Source organism: Mirounga angustirostris, unplaced genomic scaffold (genome assembly GCF_029215605.1).
Source record: "Mirounga angustirostris isolate CCGP_5_RB_7025 unplaced genomic scaffold, mMirAng1.0.hap1 SCAF_8, whole genome shotgun sequence".
Lineage (NCBI taxonomy): Eukaryota > Metazoa > Chordata > Mammalia > Carnivora > Phocidae > Mirounga > Mirounga angustirostris.
The window spans coordinates 47,161,271-47,174,238 of NW_026991716.1; the positions used below are offsets into that span (position 1 = coordinate 47,161,271).

Genomic DNA, 12,968 nt, shown 5'->3' on the forward strand with positions numbered 1-12,968 from the left:
CTCAGTTCCTCAGAAATCTGGCATAATTGCCATGATACAAGAAATGTTCAGACTAGTGTCCCGGAAGACTGAGGCCCTTAACCCTTTGGTAGATGATCCATAGGATAGACTCATTAAAAGCAGAAACTAAATGGCCTTCCCACTATTCTGATGTAACTCTTCAATCACAGATCTATGGTTAAACTGTACGCTAAAAAATTAACTTCTTAAGGTGTTCAGAGAGAAATTTACCAAGGAAAAGTAATGTTAAGTTGTACTAAATAATGTGATGAAAAAGGCCATCAGAATGTGCTTTATTTGTCCTGGAATCTGACATGATCTCATATACGTCATGACTTTGCTGACCCCTAGTTCTTTTTTTTTTCTTTTTAAGATTTTATTTATCTATTTCAGAGAGAGAGAGAGAGAGCACGCACAAGCATGAGAAGGGAGAGAGGGAGAGGGAGAAGCAGGCTCCCCACGGAGCAGGGAGCCCAACGTGGGGCTCGGTCCCAGGACCCTGCAATCATGACCTGAGCCAAAGGCAGATGCTTAACCAACTGAGCCACCCAGGTGCCCTGACCCCTAGTCCTGAATACTCTTAAAAGGCAACAATATGACCATATTTATAGAGTAAGATAATGAAGACTTAATAAGTAATTATTATTGGAATTGAGACAAAAATCAGCAACCACAGCAGACAGCTCAGGAAGATGTTATAGTTTGCGTTAATCTCAAGGACCGGAAAATAATCAATATCTACTTTGTTTTGCTACAGGTAGCTAGATATTGCTTCAAAGAGTATTCGTAGGAATTTCTGAGAGAATGATTACGTTTATTCTAAAGCACTTGTTTAGCATAAAATCATAAAGTTGTTTTTCAATACCAGTGTGCCACAAGTAAACATTTTATACCATCCCACAGCTGCTGCCCCTCCAAATAACTTTTGGAGTGAATTTGACGGCCTCTCAGCTCTGACCTTCTTAGTGGAGCTACAGGTCTTACCTCTACAACGTTGGTGGGATTGCGGATATAGATACCAGATGGTGTCAACATTTCAGGACTGGAGAGTGCCTCGGTGCCAGAAACACTGATGATCACATTGTTTCTTATTATATTTCCCTGTTCTGACCAGTCTAATTTAAGAAAAGATAAATCAAACCCAGAGGAGCCACAAACATAATTAAAATTTACATACCTCGACAGTCTTGCTTCTACTAGTACACATTACAGCCTACATCATGCATACATAAATATATATTATTTAGAAAACATTTAGTATGTTCCACAAATTTAAGATACCTAACATTTTGCCATCAGATCTGTCCGTAAAATACATGACAACTTAAGGGGAGTGTAACTCAATTTAAAACCAATTTCATGGAACACTACATCAAAAACTAATGATGTATGGTATGGTGATTAATCTAACATAAAATAAATAAATAAATAAATAAATAAATAAATAAATAAATAAATAAATAAATAAAACCAATTTACATACTTACCCATTTTTTTTTCAGGAGTCGCTTCCCAAGAGATGTATTTTATGTCCGTGTCTGTACCTGAGAACAAAGGTCGTTACTTCATGCATTTCATGCCACCCAGGAAGATGAGAGATACGGCAACACTATTTCTTCTTCTGGGTCTGGCTTATTTTAAATTTGTTTGTGTGTTTTTAATTTATCGACCAAAGAGATATAGATTATATGGGCTTTTTAGTTCTAGAGTATCCTAATGAATCAGAAGTTCATTTTAAACAGAATAAACAACAAAGAAACAGAGGTACTCTTTTACTTCTTAGGAAGAGTCTAAGTGACTGTCTCTATAGTCAAGTGCCACATATGCATGTGTCTGCTCCAGCCCCTTCCCTAGCTGTTCAAATTGGCCACCAACTATCCGCAGTGGTCTGGAATAGAAGAGAATAAAAGAGCATGGGCCCTGCTACAGAGACCAATTAGCCATGTATGGGGCATCAGTAAAGAACAGCCCCACAGACCCTTCTCCTTATTAGGTATTTCGGTATATGAGCTTCCCATGTCCTTTCATGACCTGGGTTTACAAACCCATTTTGCATGAAATTAAGTACTTTATAATGCACTAATAAACAAATATTTTAATTTCATCACCTGCAGCATAATAGATGTCAAGAGCTTCCAATTCAAAATAAGCACTAAAGGCTAAATTCCTCCTTCAGGTTTGTTTCCTTGCCTAGTTAATGTCTATTCCATATAACTGTTTTCGGCTAAATTAATATTGTTAGGGTACCTTCCTGAATTTCTGCTCCGGGTTTTGGCAAACTTTTCCCTTACACAGACAAAAGTAAGAATAAACAAAGTCAATCTCCACCTGTTAGTTTAACTGACCTGTAACTGTTCTTTCCAAACAAAAGATTTTCCTGCACCTGATTGCCACGATTGTCCTTAGTTCTTTGTCTTCTAGAGCTGGAGTTTGTTTTAAAGCAAGCTTATATGATCCATATTTTCTCATTAAACAGTTTCCCTCTCAGGATTAGGACCTTTATAGCTTTTTTCTCAACAGATCGTTCTTAAATGAAACACATACATGTTCCCACTGATGGTATCACAGAATTAATTTAAATATGAAACACTATTTAACAAATATAGTCTGACTTTCACTGAAAACCTCTGATTTGCTTTTGTATTGCAATATATTCAAAGACCTTTTGTTCATTAATTCATTCATTTCTTTTTTTTTTTAATTTTATTTATTTTTTAGAGAGCAAGCGAGAGAGAAACAGCATGAGAGGGGAGAGGGTCAGAGGGAGAAGCAGGCTCCCCGCTGAGCCGGGAGCCCGATGTGGGACTCGATCCCAGGACCCTGGGATCATGACCTGAGCCGAAGGCAGACGCTTAACCATCTGAGCCACCCAGGCACCCCAATTCATTCATTTCTTTCAACAAATATACCTACAAAGGACTAGTTAATGTGCTAAATGCTAAGGAAACAATGTTCACATTAAATCTGGTGGTACAAACAGACATTAATCAGATGATCAGAAACATGATATGTAATTTTAAATCAATAAATGATGACTAGTGCCCGAGGAGCTTAAACAGAGGGACTTGATTTGGGGGTGTGGGGGAGAGAACTTTTCAGGAGGAGAGCGAGCAGTATGAGTAGAGGGAAAGAGTTTGTGCGAAAGCCTTGAGGGGAAAAAAATGTGGCCTTTTGAAAGAATTAAAACAGTTCAGTGTAGCTAGAGTACAAAGGAATAGAAAAAGAGCAAGACAAGTTCACAAACGTTAATAGAGACAAAATCGGGCGCCTGGGTGGCTCAGTTGGTTAAGCGACTGCCTTCAGCTCAGGTCAGGATCCCAGGGTCCTGGGATCGAGTCCCGCATCAGGCTCCCTGCTCTGCGGGGAGCCTGCTTCTCCCTCTCCCACTCCCCCTGCTTGTGTTCCCTCTCTCGCTGTGTCTCTCTCTGTCAAATAAATAAAAAAATAAATAAAATCTTAAAAAAAAAAAAAATAGAGACAAAATCACTGAGGGAGACTTCTAAGCCAGGTTAAGGATTTAGGATTGTATTCTAATAGCAATAAGAAATTCTTAAAGAGTTTTAAGGATGGGAGTGATATGATGCAATCTGTGTTTTTTAGGGATAATTCTGGGTTCTGCAAGGGGAATGAACTTTAGGAGAAAAAAGTGGATACAAGTGACCAAGCAGAAGATTCTGAAACATGAGCATCTTTAGCAAACCACAGGAGAAACTAAGAACAGAATTCAGAATTTTTAACTTCCTGTCCAACATCAAGGCTTAACACTTCATGAGACTGTACAGAGATTTATTTATGTGACTTTAAATTATGGTGAAAATTGCTGACAGTAAATTTGAAAACCTCCCATTTCATATTTATTAACCTGAATTGAAATGTCTCCTTTAAAAGATCAGTTTCCTCTTGATACAGTTGAGGAAGCTAATTAGTGTTGGGTAAATTTAAATTCAGAATTTTAAACTATGGCCTATTTCCAATGATCAGAGGCTAAAGTTTTTACAGATTGGGAATTCAAATTTTGGGAAAATTCCTCTTGAAAAACCATTTGTCCTACTCAAGAATGCCGAAATGAAACAAATTCATCACTTACCTACCAGCAGTGCATGGCCTAAAATATTGTAGAATACATTACTGTCCACCTTCAGGCCCAAGGTCCTTGACATGCTAAGGCCTCTACTGAAGGAGCTCCACACTGTGCAACCCTGTACATAGGAATCTGAAGAGGAAAGAGTAAGTCAAACATTTGAAGTGAATCTTGAAGGTTCCTTGGATTCTGTTCATCATTTCCAAAGCAAACTGTAATATAACTGAGAACATTCCCCCTACAATAATGAAACTCAGGAAATGAGGAGTTGGAAAGAAAAATCAAATCAAGAAAATGGGCAACCCAGGCCAAGGCACCTCAAAGATACCAAGGATAAGCAAGGTGGAATCCAAGAGTCAGGTGCTAGAAAGAAAACCATCTGAGAAAGAGACAGTATGGCCAAACCACCAAAGAATTCTTGGCTGTCAGGATTTCCAAATGGCCACCATCTTTGCTATCCTCATCACAATATGGCAGACAGTGGCTAAAGAGAAGTCAAGGACAATGTGAAGAGTGCTCTTGAAGGACCAAACCATGAACTTTGAAAATCACATCTTCCATGTGGAGATACAGTCATTATTTCTTCAGGCTGTGACATATTTTTTTTAACTTGCCAGGCAATTATATCCTTGGCCTAAGACAGCCAGAGATTCTTATTCAAAATGTAAGTAAAGCCAGAGGTTGACCTGAGGATCATGACTTTCACATTTGAACGTGGTAGGTTGATGAGAGTGAAAGGCAAGTACCTCTACTATGCTAAAAGAAATTGACATTTAGGAAAATCATTACCCTGGCTCCATGGGCATATTTTATACCCCCCCCCCATGAAGTTATATCAACTGGATCAGTCAATAAATAAATATTTACTGAGTATCAACTATATATTTCAGGAATTGGACAAACAAAACTAAGTAAATTCTGCCCTTGTGTATCTTCATTCTGGTGTAGGAAACTTACATTAAAATAATAATGGATAATTAAATGATAAATCCTGATAAAGGAGTTTTATATTACTTCCAGGTAGTGAGAGATATTATATAAATATCAAATGTTTGAAGTACTGAAAAAATTACTTTGGTTTATGGAATAATTTGACTTTTAAATTGGAGCTATCCAGAAAATTCTCAATGACAATGTCACTATAGACACTGAGCCTCCACATTCTCCTAGATCCCAGCTCCTCTGGTACCAGATACCCTCACATTACTCACCAATAAGTTAACCCATCCATACCCACCTCTGTAGGAAACACTGCCTGCTGCAGACTTTTCCTGACTCCAGATCTCTACATACACTCATTCAGTATAGGCTTGCGCATCTGAACAATCAATAAGCACTAATGTGTTTTTGGAGCTATTATGGGCAGAATTCAGGGATTTACCTGTAAAAGTAGCAGAGATGCCAGCACCTTCTAACTCTAGTGCCTAGGCGCAATTGGCCACACAGGGTACAAGAGCCTTCAGGGCATGAAACAATAAGAGATTCTTTGGCAAGCATGCCAGAAGCTTCTAACCCCTCCCAGGAAAGACAATTGCATTTTAACAGAGACCTACAGGGGATAATATATGAATTCAGTGCTTTTCAAACTTTTTAAAGCACTGAATCCTTTCCAACTAAAACTAAACTTTAAAAAAATAGATAAAAGTGTAGCTATTCTGAAGCAGGTTGGCGGAGGCAGATAGACTTTTGAGCAAGGAAAGATTTGATTACATTTAATCAGTATAACTCATATGTGACTTCTACCCTGACTGATACTGGAGCTTGTCCCACATCAAACTTTATGTGGCACTATAAGCACCAGGAGACCAAAGAACCAGGGAGTACGGTACAAAGATACTGATCATCCCAATGTGCTAGGGAAGGAGCCATGTTAGGAAACATCTCCCTAAATGAGAGATATTATATAAATATCATATGTTTGAAGTAGTGAAAAAATTACTTTAACTTGCCAGGCAATTATAATGAATGTCAAAATAAATAATGTGGAGATCTGGAAAATTAGGATAGACATCCTTGGTGTGCGGATTATTGGAGGTGAGAAAAAAAAATGCTGCAGGTGCCAGGATTCTGTCCTCAAGGATCTCAAGGATTACTTTGTCATTGCTTGCTGAAATTCTACCATCTCTCTAGACCTGCTTGAACCACCAAGTATGTCCTGATACTTCCTGTCAGACATCACCCCCAGAGCACCAGCCCTTTTCAGGAAGGCAAAGCTTGAATGTGTGGGTGTTGGAGAAGCTGGGGGTGGGGAGGGTGATTCAGAAAAGGAGCTGCTGTCCTCATTACTTAGCATCTCTGGTTCTCTGCATGTCCGCATCCGGTATTGGGTTTTTGCCCTGGATGTTCCTATATCTCTCCAACTTCAGTTTTAGAGCCTTTATTTACATCTGGTCATAGTCTTCTTTTCTGGTTCTGATCTTGTTTTTCACCTAGTTGTTCTCATCTGCATTTGATGTTTCCTGCTCCCTTCCTATATCTTTAGCTCTGGCCAAGATCTGCACACTCTGCCTGCTCAGTGTGCCCAGGAGAAGTACCTGGTTCTCAGCCCATTCTCCCCTATTTTCCCAGGTAGAAGACTCCTCTGAGTTAGGACAACTTCATATGGAAATGCTTTCTGCTGTGCTGGGCTCTCATAGCACTGATAATTTATACTATTCAATATCCATTTACCTGCAATCACAAAGGTAGTAAATGACAGAAGCAGGATTCAAAACACAGATTTGTGTGGCTCACTCCATGTCTGTTGTACCTATAGTGATGTTTCCCACAGTGTATTCCTTAGACTACTTGTTCCAGAATCACAAGGCTTGCTTTTAAAAATTCAGATTGCTAGGCCTACCTTAGACCAGAATTTGTCAGGGCAGAGTCTATAACCCTAAATTTTAGTGAGTGCCCCAAATAATTTTTGTTAGGCATACTAAAATTGGAGAACCATAGATCTAGAATATAAATTATCTACCTTTGAACCCCCCATGTCCCCATCTGATACCTATCATGACCCTTGCATGTACAACCTTGAACATGGAAGAAGAGAGAAAAATGAGAAGTCATAGGCCTGGGCCTGCTTACCTCTCATAGCTCCCACCAGAGTCAGGGAGCTCAGATGCTTACGGAAGGCTTGCCCCAACACCCGAAACTGCACTCCCTTCAACTGGACCTGGCTGGGCTCCTCTGGGAAAGACTGAACAATGACTCTGGCCCCCAGATCCCTGGATCCCAACATCTTCTCACTCTTGGAATATAAACAGTCCTGCAAATCCCCTGAAACACAGAATGAAGCCGGGGGGTCCTGAAGCAGGTGCAACATGCTTCTAGACAAATCATCTGGTATGAAATTTACTGTCAGCACAAGAGACAAACCATTATTGTTTGTTTCATTTAATAATCTTATTTCCCTTTTACTTTGATTCTCCTCTTTGGATTATTAATTAAAACATCTGATAACTAGGACATGATGTTGCCTTCACTCTATTATTTCCAGAAGCCCCCAAATCAATCACCTTAATTACTGTCACAAAGAGGCTGACTATAACCCACAAAACCAACCTAAATAGATGCTTATTTCAATCCAAAAGATCCCCTGGAGGGAGTGTGCAATAAAATGACCTTCTCGTGGTTGATAATTGTAGGGAAGAAATGTGAGCGCTGAATGTAATCACAGCTCTTTTTAGTCTTAAGCTGTCCAGTGGAGTTTCCCCCCTTTATTTTGCTGCTTTGTAGTTTGGGGACATAGTAATAAAGCCACTGCAGAAATGGCAAAGGGCTCCAGAGAAGCAACTGAGCAGCATCCTCACCACCCTCATCCTCAATGCCTCCTTCCCAGCCAGTTCCCTAGTGAGGACAACAAACTGCACAACTCTAATACACTCAGCTACCATTGCATCAAAGTGTTGTGACCTCAGGATCCAGGACACTTTCTGTGGACACATGGCATTTGGTGGTGTGAACTAACCTCAGAATGGATAAGAACTCATTTTCTGAATTAGTTCTTTATTATCCATGTTAATAAATCAAAATGCCACAAATACAAAATGATGTATCATTCCACAGTGAATAAGTCATAGTAAATTTGCTAACACCCAGGAATAAATATATAAGTGGTAAATAAAGAGGTGTTTCACATTTGTAAGCTTTATCACAATTTTGATTATTTCTGCCAGTGATCCATAATATTTTGAGTGGCCAGGCCTCATATTATTTATTTGGCTGCCTCATTTCCACACTTTAGCCCCATACGAAAGGGCGAGCAATATGTTATTTTTTTAAGGAATGTCTATTTTGATTTATTTTGAGAATTTTGTAATAACATTTAAGAGTTGTAATGAAATCAGGGATTTTTCCATTAGGAGCCAACAGATTTGCAATGGCCCAGACCTAGAAGCATGAGCTCCCTAGCAGCACAATCAGACGCAGCATTTTAGACAATATGATCTGAGAATACCTGTATGAGAACTACCGAGATAGTTTGAATACAGTGCAGTTCCCATTTCAGCAAAATTGTTAAATTTGGCCATCATTGGATTCTAACCCACAGTATCCAAACCTTTTTCAGAATGACATGTTTGTGAGCTAAGTGACTGGGTGGTAGAGGGTAGAATCAAGGTCCCTCTCACCCAACCACATCCCAACATGACACCCACATGCATCTATATGTAGACATGACTCAAACCTTTAACTCCAGCCATGGCATTTCTGCCAGGCTCCAGACACTCCCAGGCACCTCTACGCAGGTCCTGGCTTGGCATCTATCCCGACATGTACAAAATTAAAATCATGATCTGTAGCCTCCCACTCCAAAAGCTGTTCTTCTTGCCATCTCGCTAAATAGCCTCATCATCCATCCAGAGCTCATGCCTGGGAGTCATCCTTGACACCCACACCATCCTAAACCAAAGTTGACAAATGATATCTTCACAACATGTGAAAGCCTCATAATCTACAGCCTGGGAAACTAAAACATAACCTACTAAACTAACCATCCCTGAAATAGATGTTTAATAGGCACATCAGTGTGATTCAGTGCCTGTTATTCTTCTAGAAGATAAATTGACTTTTTCAACCACTTACTTAAAGTATGTGGTAGTTCACTCAGAAAACAAACTCTAAAAGTAGGGGTGAGGTGGGGGGGCACAAGAGCCCCATCAGTCTAATCAGTAAGAATGTTCTGCCTGGGTCTATGATTCTGTCATTAAATTGTTTTCCTGAGAATTTTAGAAGGGGCCTGGAATCAGAGTTAAGACTTCCTTATAAATTCCCTTGGAAATTTAATCTGACTCTCCGGATTTAATTATTTAACAAGATTTTTTTTTCCCCAGAGAAATAATTTCATAGGTAGAAACTTGTTTACCTCGTTTACAAGGTCGTGGAAGGCAAGAGACGAAATGACATTTTATCAAGAGCATTCTGAAAACTAAAGAATATTACAGACATGCAAAGGTTAAGGGTTTATTCCATTTTGAAGGAAGTCGACATTACTACATATTGTTTGACAGGAAGAACATTCTTTTTCACTCATTGACTTCCCAGCAAAATACTTCTCTACCTTCTGAAGCACAGGCCTCCTGGCATGAAGCAAGGTGCTTCATCCTCTCGGCAGTGAGATTTCCTTGTATGGTGACACTCCTGCTAAGCAGCACTACCATGACTTTTAAAACATGGCGTTCTCCAGCCACCCAATTGTCTGTGAAGTTGTGAGAATATCTGAAGAAAAAACACATGGAAAACACTCATCTGAAGATATTACTCCAAATCTGACTAAAATAGTAAGCCACTAGATTAGCATAATTCTCCTTTGGGAGTCTGTTTCTTTACAAACTCAGGTACAAAAGAGTTGAACTATGGGCACAAGTGTGTGAGAATTAGGGGCACTGCACCATAAGACGGAAGTTCTAGAGTCTTACAGGAAAATCTTATTCAAGAAGTCTGAATCTTTCAAACATTTTGCGCTTTGTAATTTTCTCATCAACACATCTAGCACTACTTAATGTCAAAAGACATCATGGAAAGACAAGCAAGTGTCCAGACGCCAACACAGTTAAGACCTCATCTGCTTCCGTCGAAACAGAGCCAAGCTGACATTCAGTACCTCAAGGGTGACCTCAGATGGAGGTCTGTATTGTGCACGGCTTCCACAGTGACAAGCTCTTCCATGGGTTTGGCACCTTCAACACCTATTCCGCCAACGATGACAACTTCATCCCCGGGGCGCCAGTCCACGGCATCCTCCAGAGCCAACACCGTGTCCCGGGCTGAGGTAGCTGCTCGAAGATGGGTGACAGTTACTTCTGGGAGCAAACCTAAAGCCGAGTGAGGAAAGCTTGCCTTTAGACATTTTAATAGTTAACATGAGTTTGATGTTATTCAGCCAAAGAATCCTGTGAAGGAAGAGTCTGGGAAAGCAAGCTTCAGGCTTGATGAGCACCAGTGCTTTTACTTTTTTTTTTTTTTTTGGATATTACTTTTCTCATCTGTGACATGTTGCAATAAAAAATAATGCAGGATTGAACATGGCAGGGGGTGAAAAATACAGGAATTGGAGGCAGACTCAACTGACAATCGAATCAGTTTTGCCATGTTCTAACCAAGGGTAATATACTCAAGGATGGGCTCCGGTTTCCTTCCCCACAGAGTGGTAAGAGGATTAAATGAGGAAACTATGAAACATCTAGGTTGGACCTTGCACATAATAGATCTAAAACATATTTTAGTCTTTTCCTTCCTGGCATCACACTGTTTTGAGAATGAAATTTTACCACCTCTTTCTTATGCCAAATAAAAACAAGTGGCTATGAGAGTCTCCGATATAAAAGTTCATAACAAATCTCTAACCTGAAGACTTCAGCTCAGTTTACAGATAGGGTTAGTAGAATACAGAATCAAAATTACCTTGGATTGGTTGTCCTAAGCCTTGATGTATTAAATGATCCCTTCAAACTCTAAAGTGTGTGTGTCCAAGATGGCTTTGCTAAGCAAAGTTGAAGACAGGGAAACTTGAGACTCTAGAGATCTTGGTTTGTATCAGGGTCCAGCTCATCCATCTGATCCTCCCCATGCCAGGATGCTACTCCTTAACTATCAAAGATTCAAGAAGATAGTCTGTCTCCCAGTTTATTCTGGCCTTTCCCAACAAGGGTCAAGGCAAAGACTTTTTTCAAGCCATTATCTGAAGCAATACTTCAGAAAACACATGGCTTACTCCCAACTCCTTCTTCTTTCCTCAGTACATTTCCTTCCTCCTTTGCAATAGATCATAATTTACCTTTAGCCCACAGCAACTTACTGTCCTCCCTTGTTGCACTAAAGTAAAGTAATAATACTTGAATCTCAAACTACAGAGGTAGCCGGCAATAAATCATTTTCAAATTATTTTAAACTTCCCTCTTTATTTATGTGTCTGTGTGTGCATGGGCACTTGTACCAATAATGTTGTTCTAGGCTTAGAAAGGTCCCTAGGTTAATGATGTAATTTCTGAAGTTTACTTGGGCAATAATTTTATCTTGAAATAATTTACAGAGTTCAAAATTTCTAATTATAGGGCAGGCAGAAATTAAGACATAAATCATCCCAAAAGAAAATAATTTTAATTTTATTCCTTGTTTGTATGTTTTAACCTTTGGGAAAATAAAATAAAATAAAGTCTCTTTATATGTATATGCATACATATGCAAATTTCTGTGATCCGTTCTTGAATGTCTATACAGAAAATTTTCTACCAGGCATAGAAAATGTTTATCAGGGCACCTGGGTGGCTCAGTTGGTTAAGCGACTGCCTTCAGCTCAGGTCATGATCCCAGGGTCCCGGGATCGAGCCCCGCATCGGGCGGGCTCCCTGCTCCGCGGGAAGCCTGCTTCTCCCTCTCCCACTCCCTCTGTTTGTGTTCCTGCTCTCGCTGTCTCTGTCTCTGTCAAATAAATAAATAAAATCTTTAAAAAAAAAAAAAAAAGAAAATGTTTATCAAAGACAAAAATGCTCTTAAACTCTGTGATCAATTGTGCACAATACTAAATCAATATGCAAAAAAACCCTACTCTGCACCTACCAACATGCAAGCTTCAGGTAGCAGAACCAAGAGTAGGGACAAAAAGGTATTTCTCAACTAATCATTCTTATAATAGTCAAGTCAGAATGAATGAAAAAAAATCACAGAATCTTTGAAGTGCATTTTTAACTATTAACATAAATGTATGTCCTTTCAATTGTTGACAGAGCTTTTAGAAAGCAGTAAAATCATCTCATAACTTACGCACTCTCATGGCAAAATAATACCTGTCTATGTGTATGACCAAAGCATCAAGCTTGGATGTTTCATCAGTGCCTGCGTCGTATTTCCAGCTACATGGTAGACATTGACATTTGGATGAGCTACTGTTATCTCAAACTCACAAATGTCAAAGTAAGTACAATATCACCTGAGCTAGACCCTCTGCAAACACCTTTTTCTCTTCTGACCATTCTACCTTATTCTTTTCTTTAAACTTTGCTAAGTTATTTTAGTTACATTCTTTTTTGCTTATAACCTGCAGTATCTGCCTACAATACTCAGTAACAAAGCCCCAAATTCCCTTCCTGACTTTCAAGACTCTCCATAATCTGACTCTACTTGATGGTCTTTGACTCTGTAATAAACTCTCTATTCCAGGAAGCCCAGTCTGTTTACCTCTTCTCATTTGACAGGATCATTCCTTCCTCTATCCCTTCACCCATTTTACCCCTTCCACCTGTGTGCCTTGCCTGCCTTCCCTCATCTATTCTTCCAAAATGCAGCTCAAGCCCCACTTCTTCCATTGGATTTCAGGGAGCGCTTCAGCCCATGGCTAATGTCCGCTTCCTCCTATAGACCTTGTAGTGATGTGGAGCTTGTACTTGAGCAAAAGATCTGTTTATAT

General features: G+C 39.5%; 1 protein-coding gene across 1 annotated transcript in view; it reads right to left on the minus strand.

The window, feature by feature from the left end:
- The window catches only part of PKHD1 (PKHD1 ciliary IPT domain containing fibrocystin/polyductin), a 453,232-nt gene that overhangs the window by 260,190 nt on the left and 180,074 nt on the right, over positions 1-12,968 (minus strand). The window contains exons 37-42 of the mRNA XM_064597023.1: positions 10,167-10,377; positions 9,624-9,781; positions 7,151-7,342; positions 4,088-4,213; positions 1,488-1,544; positions 985-1,115 (exon numbers count right to left, since the gene is read on the minus strand). Coding sequence (XP_064453093.1) covers positions 985-1,115; positions 1,488-1,544; positions 4,088-4,213; positions 7,151-7,342; positions 9,624-9,781; positions 10,167-10,377 — 875 coding nt within the window. The remainder of the gene's footprint in view (positions 1-984; positions 1,116-1,487; positions 1,545-4,087; positions 4,214-7,150; positions 7,343-9,623; positions 9,782-10,166; positions 10,378-12,968) is intronic.